This window comes from Xyrauchen texanus, chromosome 6, assembly GCF_025860055.1.
Source record: "Xyrauchen texanus isolate HMW12.3.18 chromosome 6, RBS_HiC_50CHRs, whole genome shotgun sequence".
NCBI lineage: Eukaryota > Metazoa > Chordata > Actinopteri > Cypriniformes > Catostomidae > Xyrauchen > Xyrauchen texanus.
In genome coordinates this window covers 28,638,571-28,657,593 of record NC_068281.1, presented here as the reverse complement: position 1 = coordinate 28,657,593, position 19,023 = coordinate 28,638,571, and the positions used below count along the sequence as shown (strand labels likewise).

Genomic DNA, 19,023 nt, shown 5'->3' with positions numbered 1-19,023 from the left:
AGAGATCAACAGAGAATGGCCAGACTGGTTTGAACTGACAAAGGCTACGGTAACTCAGATAACCGTTCTGTACAATTGTGGTGAGAAGAATAACATCTCAGAATGCTATTCTGAGATCTGGGTTGGCACTGTTTGTTGGCACAAGGGGGACCTACACAATATTAGGCAAGTGGTTTTGATGTTGTGCCTGCTCTTTGTATATGCTAGTGTTCTAAAAATCAATCCATTTTCCAGTCTTTCTCTTCCTTGAAAACAGACTCAAAATAGTAATACAAAATAATCTTGCACTTATGGCTCTCCAATAAAATGTATAATGAGGATGTCCTTTCCCAGAATATCAAGTTCACGTAGTAGCACTGAAGGCTATTATCTTTTTCTTTTTTTTCTTTTTTAAATGGATGTTCAATTTGTCCAGCCCCAATTTTCTGTTTCAAAAGGAAATATATCAACACAGGAAAGAAAACTACACTCATCAAGCATCTTTGTTTAAAATGGTTGATGAACTGGTGTTCATTTATGGCTATTGCTTACTCTTTTCTGTAGAGGACCCCACATTCCTGAGCTTCAGAAAGCGTGATGTGCTGTATATGATTAAGGATGGAGAATATTCTCCTGAAGGAGGCTGGATCAAAGCAAGGAATGAGAGGACAGTTCAAACCGGTGCTGTTTCCTTAGATGCTATTCAGATTCTTCCAATCCTGACTAAGCCCACTGAAGAAACACTGGTAAACATATGACTCCCCTTATACTACAGTTAGTTCCAAGCTTCTAATCTGATTGGATGAGCAGCATTCTAAGAGTGCTGATGTAATGGCACTGGAATGCTTCACTCTTTGTATTACTCTGCTTGTTTTGTTTGCGGCATTCCAGACAGATTGTCAGTCTGTGCATTGCTCGATAAGTAATCTCTACGCCTGTGATGTCATGTACCTCTAGAATTTGCTTAATCTGAACCCAGCAAGGAGAAAGTCATTGATGCCGGTTTTACCGCAAAAGGAGGACTTCTCGGAGAGAGTAGCAATCATAACACTCAAGGAGTTCTCTTTTGATTATTTCAGGTAATATACATAAACTTTGAAATCCTCTCACCTGATGTAAATGATAACTGCTCCAAAAAGCAGCAACTTGTTCCAGATATTAGTCTCTTTGAGCCTGTCAGAACTTCTGAAATTATAATGTCATCTTGTACCAATTTTTATGGATTACAGGCCGTCAGGTAAAAGCAAAGGAGGGGCCAAAGAGAAACTGTGGGCCATCAGCAAAGAGCCTCTCAAACAGCCACTGCTCAAGGATCTCCAGGGCAACTCAGAGCTTTGCCACCTTGCTTGTGACTCCTTTACAGATATCCTTTTCACTAGCTTGCACATATGAGGAGGAAAAGGGAAACCGGAATAATTTGTTCTCGATTGCAACAAAAACATGTCATGGACTTTTTCCACTTAAAATCAAATCGAATAAAAAAAAAAAAATGTAATTGGGAGTTTTCCGGTTTTTAGTCCATGTGTGTTAGCTTTGAAGCAATCTAAATGCTAGTGTAATCTTTTTTTAATAATTTTCTCCCAATTTGGAATGCCCAATTCCCACTACTTAGTATGTCCTCGTGGTGGTGGGGTTACTCACCTCAATCCGGGTGGTGGAGGACAAGTCTCAGTTGCCTCTTCTTCTGAGACGGTCAATCGGCACATCTTATCACATGGCTCCTTGTGCATGACACCGTGGAGACTTCGCATGTGGAGGCTCATGCTACTCTCCGCGATCCACACACAACTTAACACTTGAGAGTGAGAACCACTAATCGCTTCCACGAGGAGGTTACCCCATGTGACTCTACCCTCCCTAGCAACCGGGCCAATTTGGTTTGTTAAGGAGACCAGGCAGGAGTCATTCAGCACACCCTGTATTCGAACTTGCGACTCCAGGGGTGGTGGTCAGCATCAATACTCACTGAGCTACCCAGGCCCCCAATGCTAGTGTAATCCTAAAGGGGTTGTGTCATGATAAGGACATTTCCATTGATCTTTTAACATATAGGAGTTCATTGTGCTATAAAACATACTGCAAGTTTCAGAAGTCAAAACTTCCTCCTCATTGGAAAAAGGGCATTCGTTGAAACCAAGCTACCAAAATGACTCGTTCTCTACTTTATCCAATTGTGATGTCATACTGTGGTAGATATTTGCATCTGACCGCCTCCACAACAACAAACCAGAGACTACATTACCTTATTACTTCTGTAGACTGTCCTGTAGCAGTGAGATAGTTAGAAGAGAGCAGTTCACTCAAGAACGGAGAGTCTATTTGTGACAAGTCTCTTGCCTTGTTGTGGAGGAGGAAGTAGGAGCCGGGCAAACAATCCTAAGTAAATCTTTTTAATAATAATTTTTAATACTTTTCAGTATCCTCACACACTGTTTCCTTTTCAGCATAACGCAACTGAATGCACACATCAAAACTGCTACGTGCGTCTCTCTCTCTCTCTCTCTCTCTCTCTCTCTCTCTCCCTCCCCCTCCCCTCCGGCAGTTTAGACTGCACTTTAGCTCTCACTGCAACACAAAACAGCTGTTAGAGGTGATTTCCCCACAGGTGTCAATCCTTACCATTTTTCCTCTCCCAGCCTGGCTCTCGACAGACGTTGCTCGGCCATGCCCACATTACCCCATCGCCTCAGGCCAGGGGGCTATCCAACAGATAGTACCGGAGGGTGAGGACTGCCCAAACACTCGTCCTCTATCGTGCTGTACCTAGTCTCCCTCAGTTAGAGTTTACGTTTAATGTACAGCATGGGGCACTCCTCCCCCTCCATCATCTGGGACACTACTTCCCCCAACTCCCTGTCTGATGCGTCCGTCTGCAAGATAAATGGGAGAGAGAAGTTAGGAGAGTGCAATAACGGCCCGCCGCAAAGTGCAGCTTTCACCTACGCGAACGTCTGCTGACATCCGTCCACTGGACCAATTGAATAATTATGCACAAACCTTCAATAATAGCCTGCCAGTCCCAGGAACTGAATCACCTCCTTTTTGGTCTTCAGTCGCAGGCAGGTTGCAATCGCTGTAGTTTTATAAATTTTGGGCTGCACCTTCCCGTGTCCCAAGTAGAAGCCCAGATACTGTATTCCACCTGCCCAATTGTGCACTGTGGCAGGGCGGAGGGCGGGGCCGGGTTGTGATTATACACACCCGGTCCCTTATCAGGCTAATTAAGCCTCTGAGAGGGATAAAAGCCGATGGCAGACGGTGGTGCGACGAGAGAGAGATCGTTTACGGACATGCCCATCGTGTGTGTGTGTGTGTGTTTGTCTTTTGTTTAAAGAGCAACATGCAGGTTGGACACCCCTATATAGCATAGTGTATGTTGATGATAAAACAACTAGATTTTCTGAACTGGAGTAATATATATTTAGCCATTAACGATATTTTGAGATAAATTGTGATAAAATAACTTCCGCGTCTATAAAGCACTAACCGGAAGTGACGATGGCTGAGGGAGTCTGGTCAAGCTCAAGCTCAGGTTACAATGGATGCGAATGAAGAAACCGAGTTCTCCGGTGTGGACGAACATGCCTATGATGGCCCACAGGCCTATAATTATGAGCCTCCTAGGCGAGATTGAAGCCAGGGGGAGATCAGGGGGAGGAACAATGGGCAGAGGAGAGAAGTAGAGTTGTGGTGTCAAGAAAACCAGTGGCGAATAGGGGAAGTGACTTGGTGAGTTAATGTAAGTTAGCACCGTGCCTAACGCTGGTTCATCTACTGTAGGGCTAGTACCTTGGTGTTATGCAATAAATCTGCTTTAGCAAACATACGTTCGACCTTGTTCTTGATTAAACATCCATTTAGATTGTCTTAATTTAAGCCAGCAACGTTTTGTCTTCTCATATTCTACACTGACAGTGATTATGCAGTCCATCCAAGCTGGTTAGCACTATCTACACATTGACCTAATGTTAGCTACATTGACTAATGACCATAGCTATAGCATTGTGCAAACTACTAAATTCATTTCAGAAGGCAGACAATTACGTTACGACAACCTGTCCTAAAGCTCAATCTCTCTCCCTCTCTCTGTATTATTATACTAAATAAATATTAAATATTTAATATTCTAAAAAATATATTATATAAAAATATTATACTATTATTATTACGAAATTACACAAATTAAGAGTTAAAATAATTAAAAGTAAGACTTACTCTGCTAAGTGCTCGTTTTCGTTGCACAGAATGTCTGCTAACGTTAGCACTTGGTCCTCCAGTCCCGCCCGTGCCAAAATCCGGTGTAAACTTTGACGGTGGACTTGATTCCATCGAGTGCACCGAGGGAACAGCATCAGTAATCAGCCTCACGTGGTCCTTACTCCGAAATCCCATCCGAGACTCCAACAAATCTCCAGGTCGATAATTCTCCGGAGTGAAATGTGCGCCACAAACGACCGAGTGTGTGGTAACAGACGCGGCAGTGAAGTCTGCTTTCTTCACCTGCACAAAATGCACCCAAGACCGAAAAGCCTTGTTTTTCCTAGAAGGAAAATGATGGACATGATGTCCTGACAGGCTGGAATTCGTGCAACCAGCACAAACACAATAATTTACCATTATGGCTTCTCTAAAACTCAATCTAAAACTTTCTGTCTCTCACTACTGCTCTAACTACATCAACACCCAACAATGAGAGAGCTGACCGCGAGCTCTTTTATTTGCCTCGCCCTACGTCATATGACGCGTTGCTATAGCGGGAAAGGCGTATTCCAGAGCCTAGCACATTTTCATCAAAATCTCTACATCAAATGAGATTTCATTAGTAATTTCTACATATGTGCTTTTAAAAGACCTCTGCAGACAATATAAAGTATTAATTCAGTTATAAATTCAACCTGCATGTTGCTCTTTAAGTTTATCATTAAAATATTATTTATACTGACAAGCCGGTTCTTGCCTCCTCCTTTCAAATGAACTACGTTACACTGGTGCCAAAACCGGAGGACGAGGAGCCTGGGGACGAGAAGCCCAGCTGCCTGGAAGCGGAAGACGGCCGCCGACCGCGAGGGGAGAAGGGTCTCCTAACCGACTGCCTGGAGCGGTCAGGGCCGCTGCCAGGTGCGGAGGAGTCCCCTACCAGCCGCTGAAACGCGGCGGGGTCTGAGACCACCGACCGCGAGCGGGGAGCACCGCTGACAGGGGCGGGGGAGACCCCTTCTGTTCCCCAAGAAAGCAGCAGGGCGTTCCGTCTGCCAGGGGCTGGAGGACTGCCTCCGATCTGCCCGGAGAGGCGCGGCTGTCATCCGTTAGTGGGTGGAAGAGTGGCCGAGGAACAAGCTATGGCATATTGGAGAACTGGCGAGTAAGTGTGATTGAAATTTTTTTTTCATCTCTCTCTCCTCTCTCTCTCTCACTGCTGCTCCGCGTTGGCCTTTTCCCTCTCGTTTAAATTTTACAGTGTTTTTTTGGGGGTACTACACTGTTACAGGAAGTACCCCCCATTTTTATTATTTCTGTTTCCCTCCCCTTGTCCCCTCCCTCAACCAGGTAGACGGAAAAAAACTAACGAAAACGTCACGAATTGGTGTAATCCGATATATGTGGAAAATGGCATCTTCTCACAAGACATGGATGAGGTGGTAAATCTGACGTGCTCCACCTCTATCCATTCGCTTCACCTCATAATCTATTTTCCCAACTCGCCATGTGACATCAAAGGGCTCTTGCCACTTGGTAAATAACTTCGAGCTCGATGTGGTGAGCAATACAAGGACTTTATCACCCAGTGTAAATTCCTATAGCCAAATACCCCTATTATAAAGCCGCCTTTGATCTTCTTGAGCCTGGAGCAAATTTTCCTGTGTTAATTGCCCCAGTGTGTGGAGTTTTGCTCTCAGGTTAAGAATATATTGAATTTCATTTTTGCTGTTTGAAGGACCCTCACCCCAATTATTAAAATCGGGAGAACCCTGTGGAGGTTTGTGGGACCTCTCATACTGCAAATAATAAGGGCTTGAGTGCAAGAAATTACGAATCATATTCTTCAGGGTCTAATTAAATTGTTCGACCAAGCCGTCCATTTGGTAAACACTGGTCCGAATCTATTTTAATTCCCAATAAATCATACAGTTTGCGTAGTTTACGTGGCATAAACGTAGTGTCCTGATCAGTGAGGATTTCTTTCGGAATCCCCACTCGGGAGATTTTTCAGCCTCCGAACTGCGCAGAAATGTTGTGCAGAAGCACTGCTTATGGATATCGCGAGCCGAGACTTCCCCTACCTTAAGTCCTCCTAACGTGGAGATGGCCCTGGCAGTGCCTCCCCAGCAAGCGAATCAAACACCACACACTGATACGTTTTGTTGCAGGACCCATCCACAAACATTCCCCTTATTAAAGTAGTAAATGCCGTAAAATGCTAGTAAAAGCATAACGCTATGCTTTTGTCCCAAAAATTGAATAATGACTGTCACTACACGGTAATTTTGAATATCTCTGTGCTCACACCTTACCTTCACCCCCCGGCTCGTATCCAAAGGCTCGGATTGAACCAAGCTTTGGTGAATGGAGGTTTGATTACAACCTGAATCCTCCAAGGCTTGGTATGTGCCCCCCTTAATACTCACAGATATCCGGTACACTCCTGCTCGATTGTGGGGGCGGCTAGTAGTGCTTTGGGATCCAGACCAATAATTCCCAGTTTCTGGGGAACAGGAACAGGACGAGGGGAAGGAGAGGGAGGAGATAGAGGCCCCCAAATATGCCGCCATATGGTCCTCAACCAGTTGGACTGCCTCATCCAGTGACACAGGGGATTGGCACTGGACCCACTCTGCCATTCCTTTCAGTAGCCGGGTGATGAAATCTTCCAGTACCACCAGATCAAGCACTTCCTCGGCACTGTGTTCTTCAGCCAGCAGTCACCTTCGACAGGTGTCATGGAGCTGTTGGGAAAATGCGAACGGGCGGCCGTGCTTGAGAGTCCACTAGTGGAAGTGTTACCGATGTTGTTCTGGGCTGTGGCCAACCCGTTGCAGGATGGCCTTCCTCAAGTCCTTGTACACCTGGAGGTTGGCCGCAGGAAGTTTTTGAGTTGGGTTTCCCCGGACAACAGTGGCAGTAGGCGGACCATCGACTGGGTGCTCGGCCACTTCCACACTTTGGCCGTTCGTTCAAAGTGCTTGATAAAAGCCTTCGGGTTTCAGCACCACTGTGACAATTGTCTTGCTCTTTTGTGAAGGAGAAAGCGGGAGCTGGGCAAACAATCCTAAGTAAATCTTTATTATTTTGTATACTTTTCAGTATCCTTGCATTTCAGCATAATGCAACTAAATGCACACATCAAAACTGCTGCATGCCTCTCTCTCCCCCTTCCGATGGTTTGGACTGCCCTTTTATCCCCCTCCAGTTCTCACTGCAACACAAAACAGCTGTTAGAGGTGATTTCCCACAGGTGTCAATCCTTACTGTACTTCCTCTTCCAGCCCCGCTCTCCACAGACATTGCTCGGCCACACCCATATTCACCACACTATTATAACAGTGGGCGTTTACTGTCAAGTCATAGCCCCTTTAAAAGTTGATGAATTGTATCTTTATCAGATTTAAAATGTGCAATCTCTCTCATCCAGGAAAACAGAGCAAAATATTGATGACCAATAAAATGCTCTCTAGAATGAGGCCACCTTTTACCATCCGCAACCTACTAGCAAGTAGCAAATTATGATTCATGGCTGGGATGGAACTGAAGTCTACTAGCTGTTTAAAAAAAAAACACTTTGATATGTCATGCCCAAACTAGTTTATATTTATTTATGGTGAGGCTGTTTGCACGAAGTGCAAATACAGATAGATAATCATAGTAGATCATAGTAATCACAAAATTAAACATGGTTACTTTAGTAACACAATATTACTGTATTAACACTGTGGTTAATCACATTAAAACTACGTTCTCCGCCAAAAACATGGTTACTGCTATATTTCCATAGTAAAACCATGGATAATTTTACCCGGATCAATCCTTTCTCTCATCTCCATGACTTTCACAGTGATCAAATCACTGCAAGGAAATCTTTATTGTAATAAGTTGTATTAAAGGAAATACTTAAAGTGGAGACAGGATACAGGATGGCAAAAAGTGGGACAAAAGGCAGAATTGAACCCAGGTTGTCCACATGAGAAAAGTACATCTACACTGTCGTTTCACCCCATACCGTTGCAGTGACTCTAGTGGTGCAGTTTGTTTTCAGTTTCAGTGTTTCCACCAGACTATTGGCATTGCAAATAGCCACGCTGTGTGGCGGGTGCTATTTACTCCTAGTGCAAAGGATAATTTCAGTATATATATTAACTGTGCTTGCCTAGCAATTTCATGGTGTTTTTAACACATAACTGGTGATACAGATGAAAAATATTGCACAAGTTTAACAGTTGATGCTCACCATTTTCTTTAACATAGTGTCTACCTATCCTTAAATATATGGGAGATTATCCAGTCAAGCATGTGCGTACACCTATAGAGCTAACAGACCATATATTTGGCCCAGCAACAGAGCACTTCCAACTAAGAGATGAGATCTACTGTCAAATAATGAAGCAGTTGACCAACAACAACAATGGGTTAGTCAGCTGGTTTTGACTCATTTTATAAATGTAGTTATGATATAATATTGTTTTATTTGTTTTATTATCTGTTTGCTTCCTTCTCTTTGTCTTTTAGGTTGAGTATGGAGAGGGGTTGGCAGCTGCTGTGGCTGTGCTGTGGTCTCTTCCCTCCAGGTCAATCGTTACTGAGGCATGTTCAGCATTTTCTGGAGTCCCGACCCAGAGAGCCACTGGCATCTGCGTGCCTGCAAAGAATGCAGGCTATGCTCAGGTAGGCCTGTAAATGCCAAGACAGTGTAACAGTTGAGCAAAAAGGGCAATTCCATGCCAATACAATAACAACAAAAAAGTTTGTTAAGACATAGGCCTACTTTGAATGTTTCCTGAAAGTTGGAAATGCCTACAAGTCTGATTGGTACTGAGGCTATAAGTAGTTTGAAACTTGTACAAGTTCAATAGCTTCAGCATTTTGGGTAGTTTGAAGAGATATTTGAAGGTTGAAAGCTACAGTATGTGGTTGCAAAGGTGTTCTGGGTGGTTGCTAAGATGGTTGACAGACAGACAGACAGACGTATAGATAGATAGAAAGAAAGAAAGAAAGAAAGAAAGAAAGAAAGAAAGAAAGAAAGAAGTTAAATCTAAAGGATATAATCAGTTATGGAAAAACTGTTAGGCTGATCAGTTAGAAAAGACGTAGCAACCCTAGTAAGAAGTCTGAAGCTCTATTTTGATTTTGATGGATGTTGCTTGAAAGCTCCATGACCAGATACATTGAGATATTTTTGTCTCGGTTTAGGGATTTTGAAAAATCCCTTACCCATATGTATACAATGAGAGTATATTAGCTTTGTAGGGCCAGCAAAATAATCCACAAAAGACTAATTTACTTAATATTTTATCTGCAGCTTTTTAACTAAACAATGTTGAAGTCGGTCTACAATATTGTGTTTATTATTTCACTTCGTTGCCCATTGTGTCTTACAGTATTGAGAGCCGGAAGTTACCTCCTCACCAGGTGGAAGTAGATGCCATTCAGAACAACAGCTCTCAGATTTTCCACAAGGTTCACTTTCCCAACGATTCAGCTGAAGTAAGAAGCAATATTTCAGCTATTTTAATCTTTAATTTTGTCATCCACATTAAGACCGCTCTCCTTTATGTCTTTTTTTAATTTCAGATATTTGAAGTGACCACCACCACAAGGATCAGAGATTTATGTCGCATGATTGCCAAAGATCTCCTCCTCTCCTCAGCAGATGGATACAGCCTATTTGTGAAAACACCCAACAAGGTTTCAGACATCAGCCATTTCAATCATTTTAATAATGTCTTTGGTGTTTCCTGACTGTTTTGTTTTAGGCCCAGGCTAATCTTTGAGTGTTCATTCTAAAACTTTCAGGTAGTAAGTATGAATTCTGAAGAGTACTTTTTTGACAACCTGAGGCAACTCACAGATGTTGTCAAAAAAGGAAAGAAAGTCAAAGAGGGTGAGCTTTGTAACACATAGTAAATACTTTAATAAAACCAAAAATGTCAGTAGGTGTATTGCACTCAAACTCTAACATAAACTCTTCATATCACTGAATACAGGTACTCCAACTATTGTGCCCTACCTGGCACTCTTCATGCGGAAGCTCTGGTTTAATGTAATCCCTGGGAAAGACCTAACTGCTGACATGACCTTTCACTTTCCCCAGGTCTGTGATCTGTGATCTGAATACCCTTAACTGTCATTCATTTGTGTCTTAGTCTTATAGATGTTTGTATAACTGTTCAAAGTTGTGCTTTGAAATTTTGCTCTCACTTTTGTTTTCCCAGGAGCTACCAAAGTATTTAAGGGGGTACCACATTGTCTCTAAAGATGACATGATCACCCTTGCGGGGCTGCTGTTCCGTACTCGGGTAGACTCGGATAAGTCTCAGTTTATCATGATCCCTAAGATGCTGAAAGATCTGGTACCTTCTGATCAGCATAGGATCATGTCTGCTGAGGACTGGAAAAAGGTAATTCTCAGGCCAAAGATATGGCTCAGAGTCATTTGATAATAACTAAACTTGTAACTGTGCACGTATTTACCCTTACCCCTAACCCTAAAGGCCAAAGTATATTTTGGTTTTGATATGAACACTAGCCTTTCAAACTATACATTTGACTGCTTTCAAAGGCAGTTGGCGCATGTGTGTTGCGACTATTATGAGATACTCTTCAGGAGTTAAGACCCATAAAGATGTCTTTATATTCCTTCAGACACGAGTTTCACAAATGCAGGAGGGTGAGGATACCCTTGACCTTCTCATACGGGCTCTTGGTGTGTACACCCACTGATGTTGTTTTTAGCTTCGTCTCCTGGTCTGTTTCTCAATATGCATTGTTTTGTGTTCTTACATTTTCGTGGACTCATTCTACATCATCATCCACTACTGAAGTTTGATTCCAATCCTCAACGCAAGCACAAAGGATGCAGGAAATTCCTGTCACACCTGAATATGTCCTCTATTTCGAGGATGCGTCGGATGGTGACTTGTGGGCAAGAACTCGGTACTACGGTGGCAGACATTTATCATTTTGTTTTGTATTTTTCCTCAAGAGTTTCCTGCTGTAAGCTCTGGAAAGCCTGATGGCTCTTGAGAGTCGTTAAACTTCGTAAAATGTTTTTGTGTTTTTTTGGGCATCATTTTAATATAGTAATAAACACATGAAGAAAACAAGTGTTTACAGACTTTATTCTTTTAAAGTGCCACTAGTCCTGCAAAACCTCACTGGTGTGATGACATTAATGCTGTCACTGGTGTGATAATGCCAGTATTTCTCTCTGCATTCAAATGTGCTGTGACGGTTAATAGTGCAACAGGAAGATCACAGCACATCTCAAAGCTCGCGATAGATTCATTCTGCATCCTCCTGTCCTTCCGGGTTCATTCTTTTATGGTAGCTTGGCAAGACTTGTTTTATAAGAACACAAGTCTGTTCTTAGCATTCTTATAATTGAGAAACACCCCCGATGCTTAGCAGAAAGTATAGTACATCTTCTTCAAGCGCTTCTTCGTGACAGCAAAGGCTCAATTATGAGTGCTGCCACCTTGTGGACTCCCTAATTAGTGCAAAAATATCCTGATGCATGTGCCTTCTGTGCATTCAGACTTAGAAAAATCAGGCCACAGTGCTCGAGCACTCTGCTGATGACAAAATTAGCATCACGTGCTTAGCGGTTGCACCTGATTAGGCTTAACATACCTTAACCCTTTTGCCCGCACAGAATCTGCCCACATAATTCTGTAGAAAGCTTCACAGATTGCCTCTCAGTAGAGTAGTGATCTCAACACAAATTAATTTTACCATATTTAAAGCCATTCCACAATTTCTTTGGATCCCCTAACTTTACCATTTTTTTTGCAAGACAACAGCTTTATGTGGACAGAAATCTGGTGATGAATAACAGAATTGTCATCAAATTTTTGTCTTTGGTTCATAGCACATCATAAATGCATACAACAAGCAGGCAGGTACAACAGTCGACGAAGCCAAACTCCAGTTCCTGAAGGTGATCTCACAATGGCCCACCTTTGGATGTGCTTTCTTTGAAGTAAAGGTAACCAGTTCCTATTACTTCCTTTAACTTAACTAGTAGACCATGGTGCTAGCAACACCAAAGTAGATTCCCAGGGAACACATACTTATAAATCTATACCTTGAATGCACTTGTAAGTCGCTTTGGATAAAGTTGTATAAAAGCATCTACCAATTAAATAAATGTGTTTAATTTAAATGTAACAAGGGTGATCTAAAAAGTAAACTTAATAAGTAAGGGGGTGTTTTTTTTTCTGACTGTTCTCTTGCTCACAGCAAACATCAGAGAAGCGTTACCCCAGTATTATTCTGATTTCTATCAGCAAGCAAGGAGTTAACCTCATCGACCCCAAAACAAAGGTAAAAAAAAACAATACAACATAATGAAACTATTCTTTTATCATTTCATTTTGTATATTAGGCATTTCTTAAGAAGTTGTAACAAGTTTTGGCTTGCTTGCCTGCAGGAAGTGCTTATCATGCTTCCATTCAGTAAGATCACTTCCTGGTCTAGTGGAAATACATATTTTCACATGTCCATTGGCAACCTAGTGCAGGGAAACACTCTACTCTGTGAAACCTCACTGGTAAGGGTAACACAAACACATACAAATGCAAAAACTAAAGCAGCTGCCATCTCTAACAGTAAATGTTTGTCTCTTGCAGGGTTTTAAAATTAGCGATCTCCTGTCCTCATACAAGGACATGTACCTGAATGAGAGGAAAATGGTACGCCCCAGAAATCAGTTGTTCACTTAAATGTGCCATATCAGCAGCCTGTCATGTAGCGTAAATATTTTTGGTTTATTTCAAGCATTGTTTTTACAGTCTTCTAGTATCTTTGGATAATAATTCTGATATGAATTTTGGCTGAGACTTTAATTTTGGTTAATAGTTTGAGCTTTGTACTGCATAACATAATTAAGAATGAATAATTAATACCTGTTTTTCAATAAAAGTTTGAAAGGCAACACTTTTTAACATAACAACCTCTTGCAGAGTTTCATCAATAAATCAATTATGTTTTTGCTCCTTTCAATTCTTCTATGCAACTTTGACATTTCAAATAACAAAATAAAAATGCTTTATATGCTAAATATTTTTCCTTCTCGCTGAATTTGCATTGAAATTTTACACTAGGTGGCAGTGTTTTCACATCTTTTTTCTAATCAACCTAATATATATTCTCCTTTCTACTGAAAAAAGCAACCATATTTTAACATAAATGTAAAAAGTAATCGATTTCAGTTGATTTTCAACGAAGGATTAAAAATCTAACAGTTTGTAAATCAGATATTGTATAATTAAATTTTATTGTAATATAACTTTATATAATAGAAAATATATTTTACATATATAATTGTATATTTCTAAATATAATTTCATAATTTATCCAAGTGAAAACATTTAATGTAGTAATTAGTGTGATTGCATCAAGAAACGGTTTATAATTTATAATACAGTAAATTTGTGCACATGGGATAAGATCAGACACTGGTTCTGGTTTGAAGCTAACAGATAATTCTTGTATAACAATATTAGTATTATGAGGTTAACTCAACCTTGATTTTTTTTTATTATAGTATTGTGAATTTTTTGTTTACACTGAATTGAAACATTTTAAGTTTGCTAAAATTTTTAAAGCATTTGTTGTTTTATTTACAAAATATATGACTTTGAGGTGGTCCTCGTGGCGGCACGCGCCCTGGGAGCCCCTCAATATCTCTGAAGCGTATGTTTTCTTGTACGCAATGAGTGAGATGAGCTCCGGCCCTCTGAAAGAGCAGGCGGCCTCATCTCGTGCAGCGGTTCTGACGCTAGGGATAATAATGATGGTGTCGTATCTCTCGCTGCATCAGGCCAGTGGTCAGTGTATGATGCTGCCTCCCCTCCACACAGGGCGGGCACGTGCCACTGATAGGGAGATGCTACGTATCCTTACAAGGGCAGTCGAAGAACTTCACTTTGAGTGGTGTCCCCCAGAGGAACCTGAACAGTCTCACCTCGATGAATGTTTCCTGCAGGCCGGACGCCATCAAACGGCAGCATACGGTAAATCTGCCCCATTCTTCCCCGAAGTTCATAACGAACTAGAAGAGAATGGCATGCTTGCGCAGTGACTCCATCCTCTTTAATGTGGATCACTGGGAAGAAAACGGTAATGCCCAATGACCACCTGTGGAGGAGGCGTTAATGACACACCTCTGGCAAGCGAGTAACTGGGTGTAGAAATTATGCCCCATACATCCTTCCAAACTGTGTTGACAAACTTCAACACTGGTGGGAAAAGCTTACTCAGCGGCAGGACAAGCTAAATCAGCACTCCACGCAACGGCAGTGCTCCAGGTATTTCAAGCCAAGCTCCTCAGGCAAATGAATGAGCACGGATTTGATCCAGAGGCATTCAAAGAGCTCCGCACCACAAAATTCACAGCTCAGGCCATCGGCAAGTCCATGGGCAATCTGGCAGTTCTGGATCGACATATATGGCTGACCCTCACAGAAATGAGTGATAAGGAAAAAGCCACTCTTTTGGATGCACCAGTGTCTCCAGCCGGCTTCTCTGTGAATAAGTTTGCTGAGCATTACGTCGCGATTCAGCAGCAGTCACAGGCTATGAGACACTTTATTCCCAAACTGAGTATATTACATCTGGTTTGCCATTGCTCTGCTTCGAGCCAGCGCACGACTAAAGCCCCATACCTGCTGCCTCACAGGCACCTGCATATCAGCACACACAGCAAAAGCGCTTCTGACGGACACAACCCTTTGAAGTGGAAAAGAGGCTCTGGGTCTGCTCAAAAAATAAAAAGAGAAAAATAAAAGGCTCGAATGGAGACACAAAACACTGTTCCCATCTCCCCACTACTGGTTGTCGGGAAAGGAATATTGTTGTTCACAATATTGCTTAAAATTACGTTTCTGTGACTTGCACTCAAATAAATGCAATAAAAAGTGCAAAAAGAATACAGCACCTGTTGCAAATGCATAAGTTGCTCACATATTCTCCAAAAAAGAGCCATTTTTCTCTTCAAAGCACAAACATTATGCGCAACCACTTCCATATAGTGAGCGTCAAGGCTGGACTGGTAATCTGGCATACCAGGCATATTCTGGAGAACTGAGCGGGCCGGTGGGTCGGCCTCAAAACGGCCCTTATGGGCCGCTATAAGCCAAAATGAGCTGCCGCGTTATGCAGAATGGACCGAAAAATGGCACTGCGATATGCAGAAAAGGACCTGAGACATTTAAATCGCACACTTATAATGTGCCCATAAAAGCTTTTCAGTCAGAAATAGTGAGCTGTCAGGTCCTGGGTCGCACAGACAACATGACATTTGTGGCAATTCATTCACCGGCACTTTTGAGACTGTCGTGTCACCTCCTACTATGGAGCGAGCACCATCTCCTCTTCCTGAGAGCAACATGTGTCCCAGGCCACCTGAATTATGGTGCGGACCTACTGTCATACCAAGGGGTGATACTGGGCAAATGGAGGCTTCATCCTCAAACTGTATTAAGGATTTGGGAAATATTCTTCAAAGCAGATATCAATCAATTTGTTTCAGTGGAGAATGCTCACTGTCCCCTCTGGTAATCGAAGTCCTAAGCCCCGCTGGGAGCGGACACAATGGCACTCAAATGGCCGGTGATAAGCAAATATGATTCACTCTGTCATATGCAAAGTCAGAGAGGAACCTGCATGTGTGGCCCATGAACAGGTGCACTAGACTTGCCAGAACTGGCATGTTCAGTCCATTTTACAGGCCAGAGCACAGTCCACGAGAAGCCTATACACGTTAAAATGGAAGGTGTTCACTGATTGGTCATTCTTACATTGGAAAGGCCCAGTAAACTGCCCCATATATAAAATTCTAATATTTCTTCGAACTATTAGAAACATGACTCACCACTTCACCACTTGTTTTTAGCTCAGCTGTTACAAAGATTCAATAGTCTGAACAAGTTCAGGCTGCATTGAGGGGACTGTTGCATTGTTTCATATTATTCCAGATTATTCTGCACCAGGTGAAGTTTCAGCAAATAAATGGTAAGTCTATGCTTTTTTTACATTTTGCTCTAGTGTAGACTACTAAGAGCCTGCTATGCCTTGTTAAAATCTGTGTATGTTTGCGTTTTAGGTACTGTTAAGAATGTTGCCTATATGCTAAAATAAAATACAGCTATACTAGGAGAAACAATTAGATAGAAAGCGGGTTCAGGTCAGGTTCAGGCTTAAAATCGGACGGTATCCTTTGGGCCAGGTTTAAATCCTGCTGGCGCCCATGGGTGGATCAGCAGTATAAATCTGAAATACTACAACACTCCACTGTTTGAGAGGAAATCCATTTTGTTCTTGTCATCCCTAGGGTCATAGCGGAATGTATCCATTCCGCTATGACCCTGAACCTAATTTTGTCTTACTGCTGTTAGCCCTACAATATTAAAAACATTCATGGATCACAATGTCATGGAGCCTCACTCACCCTGTGTGACATTAACAGTCTGGAGCTGAAGCTCTTTTTACTATTTAAACCATATGATTCTGTTGTTTGCTTTATTCAGAAACGTAATTCTTTACATCTCATAACAGCCTTTAAGCTGTGGAGCTCATTACTTTCTATTGTTGGCTAATTAATTACCTATGTCAGGGGCCTTCAACATTTTTTATGCCATGGACCCCTTGGTGGATAGAGAAACAGAGCCGGGACACCCTGTTACATGCTGTATTGTATTAAATAAAGTATTGATTAAGCCTGGCTTGGCCTACGATACCATGTGTGTAGTACCATATTAACATATTTACATACTTTGTTATGATGCTTACATTGCAAAGCCACTATAATAATAATAATAATTACTGATATACAGCTTCATATACGTTTTAACTTTACTTCTAATACATTTCAATGTGGAAGTGACATTGAAACATTTAGCTGAACTTTAGATTGAATTTAAATTTGATAAAAGTTGAATTAAGTTTGTTTGTTTAACACTAATCTTTTCCTAAAAAAATTGGTTTGGGATCAAACAATAACTGGTGGACCCCTGTTGAAGACCACTGACCTACAGTACATTTATTTATATAATGTGTATTGAATCCCTTTATTTCTCAATATCATCAAAAAGTTCAAATGCAGCTTCAAGTGTAGCTTTATCAGAAACTGTGTTGTGCTCCATTGTGTTCCCTAATACTGAATTGGGTCACACTACACCCAAGCCAATTTTATTGATCAGGAATGCACTAATGCATTCTTCTTAATAAAGAGCCCAACTGATTCAATGATGGCCAAGTACTGAAGCAATGGGAAAAAACAGCTCTGAAAAATGCAGCCATACGTGTGATTTGAATTTGTTAGGTAGTCATCCTAAACAGCCAAACAGACATGATGGTAAACAGACATGATGGTAAACAGACATGATGGGGTGTGTAGCTCTTTCAACACTGATTCAATATTTCACTTACACTGCTACAATCATAAGGTATGTTTTGGCTTGCAGTATAATTTTAAAATATGAAGTGAAGTTTGCTTTAATTTATTCCCCTTTTGCAGCCTGTTTCAAATCTATAATTCAGGGAGAGTCCAAGTATTAAAGGTTATTCCATCCATCCATCCAGCCATCAATCAATGATGGAAATGTGTGCAGCTTAGAAAATCAATCTACTCTGATTCTGAAAGCACAATACATCCTAACAGTATGTGCCAGAAAATAAACAGGTCACTTTTTATTGTTGGAGCCCGTTAATAAAATACAAATTTTAATAGATGGTTGTGAGTTAGGATTTTTTTAAGCTGCTCTAATTAATGTTTTGTTGCCTCTGTGATGAATTTTAAAAGTACTCTGATTTACCCACATTGTTTGGTTCATGGCTGGTCATCGGGGTGATCCAAAATTCAAACTATCCTAACTGGATAGTTGTGTAATATTTAATCTTGTTTGTCAACAAACACCAGTGGTGTTTATATATATATATATATATATATATATATATATATATATATATATATATATATATATATATATATATATATATATATAATCAATAGTTACGATTCAAAATTCTGATTGGATGAGCAACATTCGAAGGTGTTGTAAAATGACTATAAACTCACACTGTCACCACACATTCTACCGGCCTAATAATAATACGCCAAATTATGTTGTTACTTGGACACTTCAAATGCTTACAGTTATGATAATGTACTATATTACTTGGGCTTTGGCCAAACTAATATGTTTTTGGTTTTAAACTCTATTTCCTAACTCAATTACATGTGTAGTTATAATCACGCTCTGTAGCAGTTGTTCAGCAAACACTGAACAGTGGCAATAACATCTAATAATCGAAATCACAAAGTTTTTGAAATGATCACTTCCCAAAGGTTGACTATGGATGCAGAAGCTTGAAACATGTCACAGATCAAAGTAGTCAACGATGGAGGTTTTCTTAGTGTATAATATGATAGCCATGTGATTTGATGTCAAGCATCTGTAATTGTCACATCCATATATAATTATTATGGGCATTTGAAGTAAACAAAGAATATCATCATACCTAACATCCGCACAACGCAGAGGCCAGTTGTGGTCCAATTAAGGTGTATATATGCTGGTCGAAGTCATAATCATATTATCTGTTAGTCCAACTATGAAAAATTGGTCTGGTGCAATTTCAGTCAGACTAAAGCATTTACATGACATTTTAAAAAGTTCAAAGCACTGCTTTAGTCTGATTAAAATGTCATTTTTAAAGTGCATTTAAATGAACAATGTCTTTTGAAAGACTGTTTTAGGTGAAGGAAAGTGTTACTACAGTGTTGATGAGAGGCACAAACATAGCAAATATCAATGCATTATCAACAAAAA

At 41.0% G+C, this 19,023-nt stretch overlaps 1 protein-coding gene across 1 annotated transcript in view; it reads left to right on the top strand.

Moving 5' to 3' along the window:
• The window catches only part of LOC127645694 (unconventional myosin-VIIb-like), a 30,192-nt gene extending 16,993 nt beyond the window's left edge, over positions 1-13,199 (top strand). The window contains exons 34-47 of the mRNA XM_052129369.1: positions 544-725; positions 937-1,058; positions 1,209-1,342; positions 8,447-8,600; positions 8,701-8,856; positions 9,570-9,675; positions 9,763-9,876; positions 9,985-10,072; positions 10,176-10,282; positions 10,404-10,589; positions 12,059-12,175; positions 12,430-12,513; positions 12,621-12,740; positions 12,820-13,199. Of these exons, the coding sequence (XP_051985329.1) occupies positions 544-725; positions 937-1,058; positions 1,209-1,342; positions 8,447-8,600; positions 8,701-8,856; positions 9,570-9,675; positions 9,763-9,876; positions 9,985-10,072; positions 10,176-10,282; positions 10,404-10,589; positions 12,059-12,175; positions 12,430-12,513; positions 12,621-12,740; positions 12,820-12,912 (1,763 nt within the window). The 3' untranslated portion in view covers positions 12,913-13,199. The remainder of the gene's footprint in view (positions 1-543; positions 726-936; positions 1,059-1,208; positions 1,343-8,446; positions 8,601-8,700; positions 8,857-9,569; positions 9,676-9,762; positions 9,877-9,984; positions 10,073-10,175; positions 10,283-10,403; positions 10,590-12,058; positions 12,176-12,429; positions 12,514-12,620; positions 12,741-12,819) is intronic.
• The last annotated feature ends 5,824 nt before the right edge of the window (positions 13,200-19,023 follow it).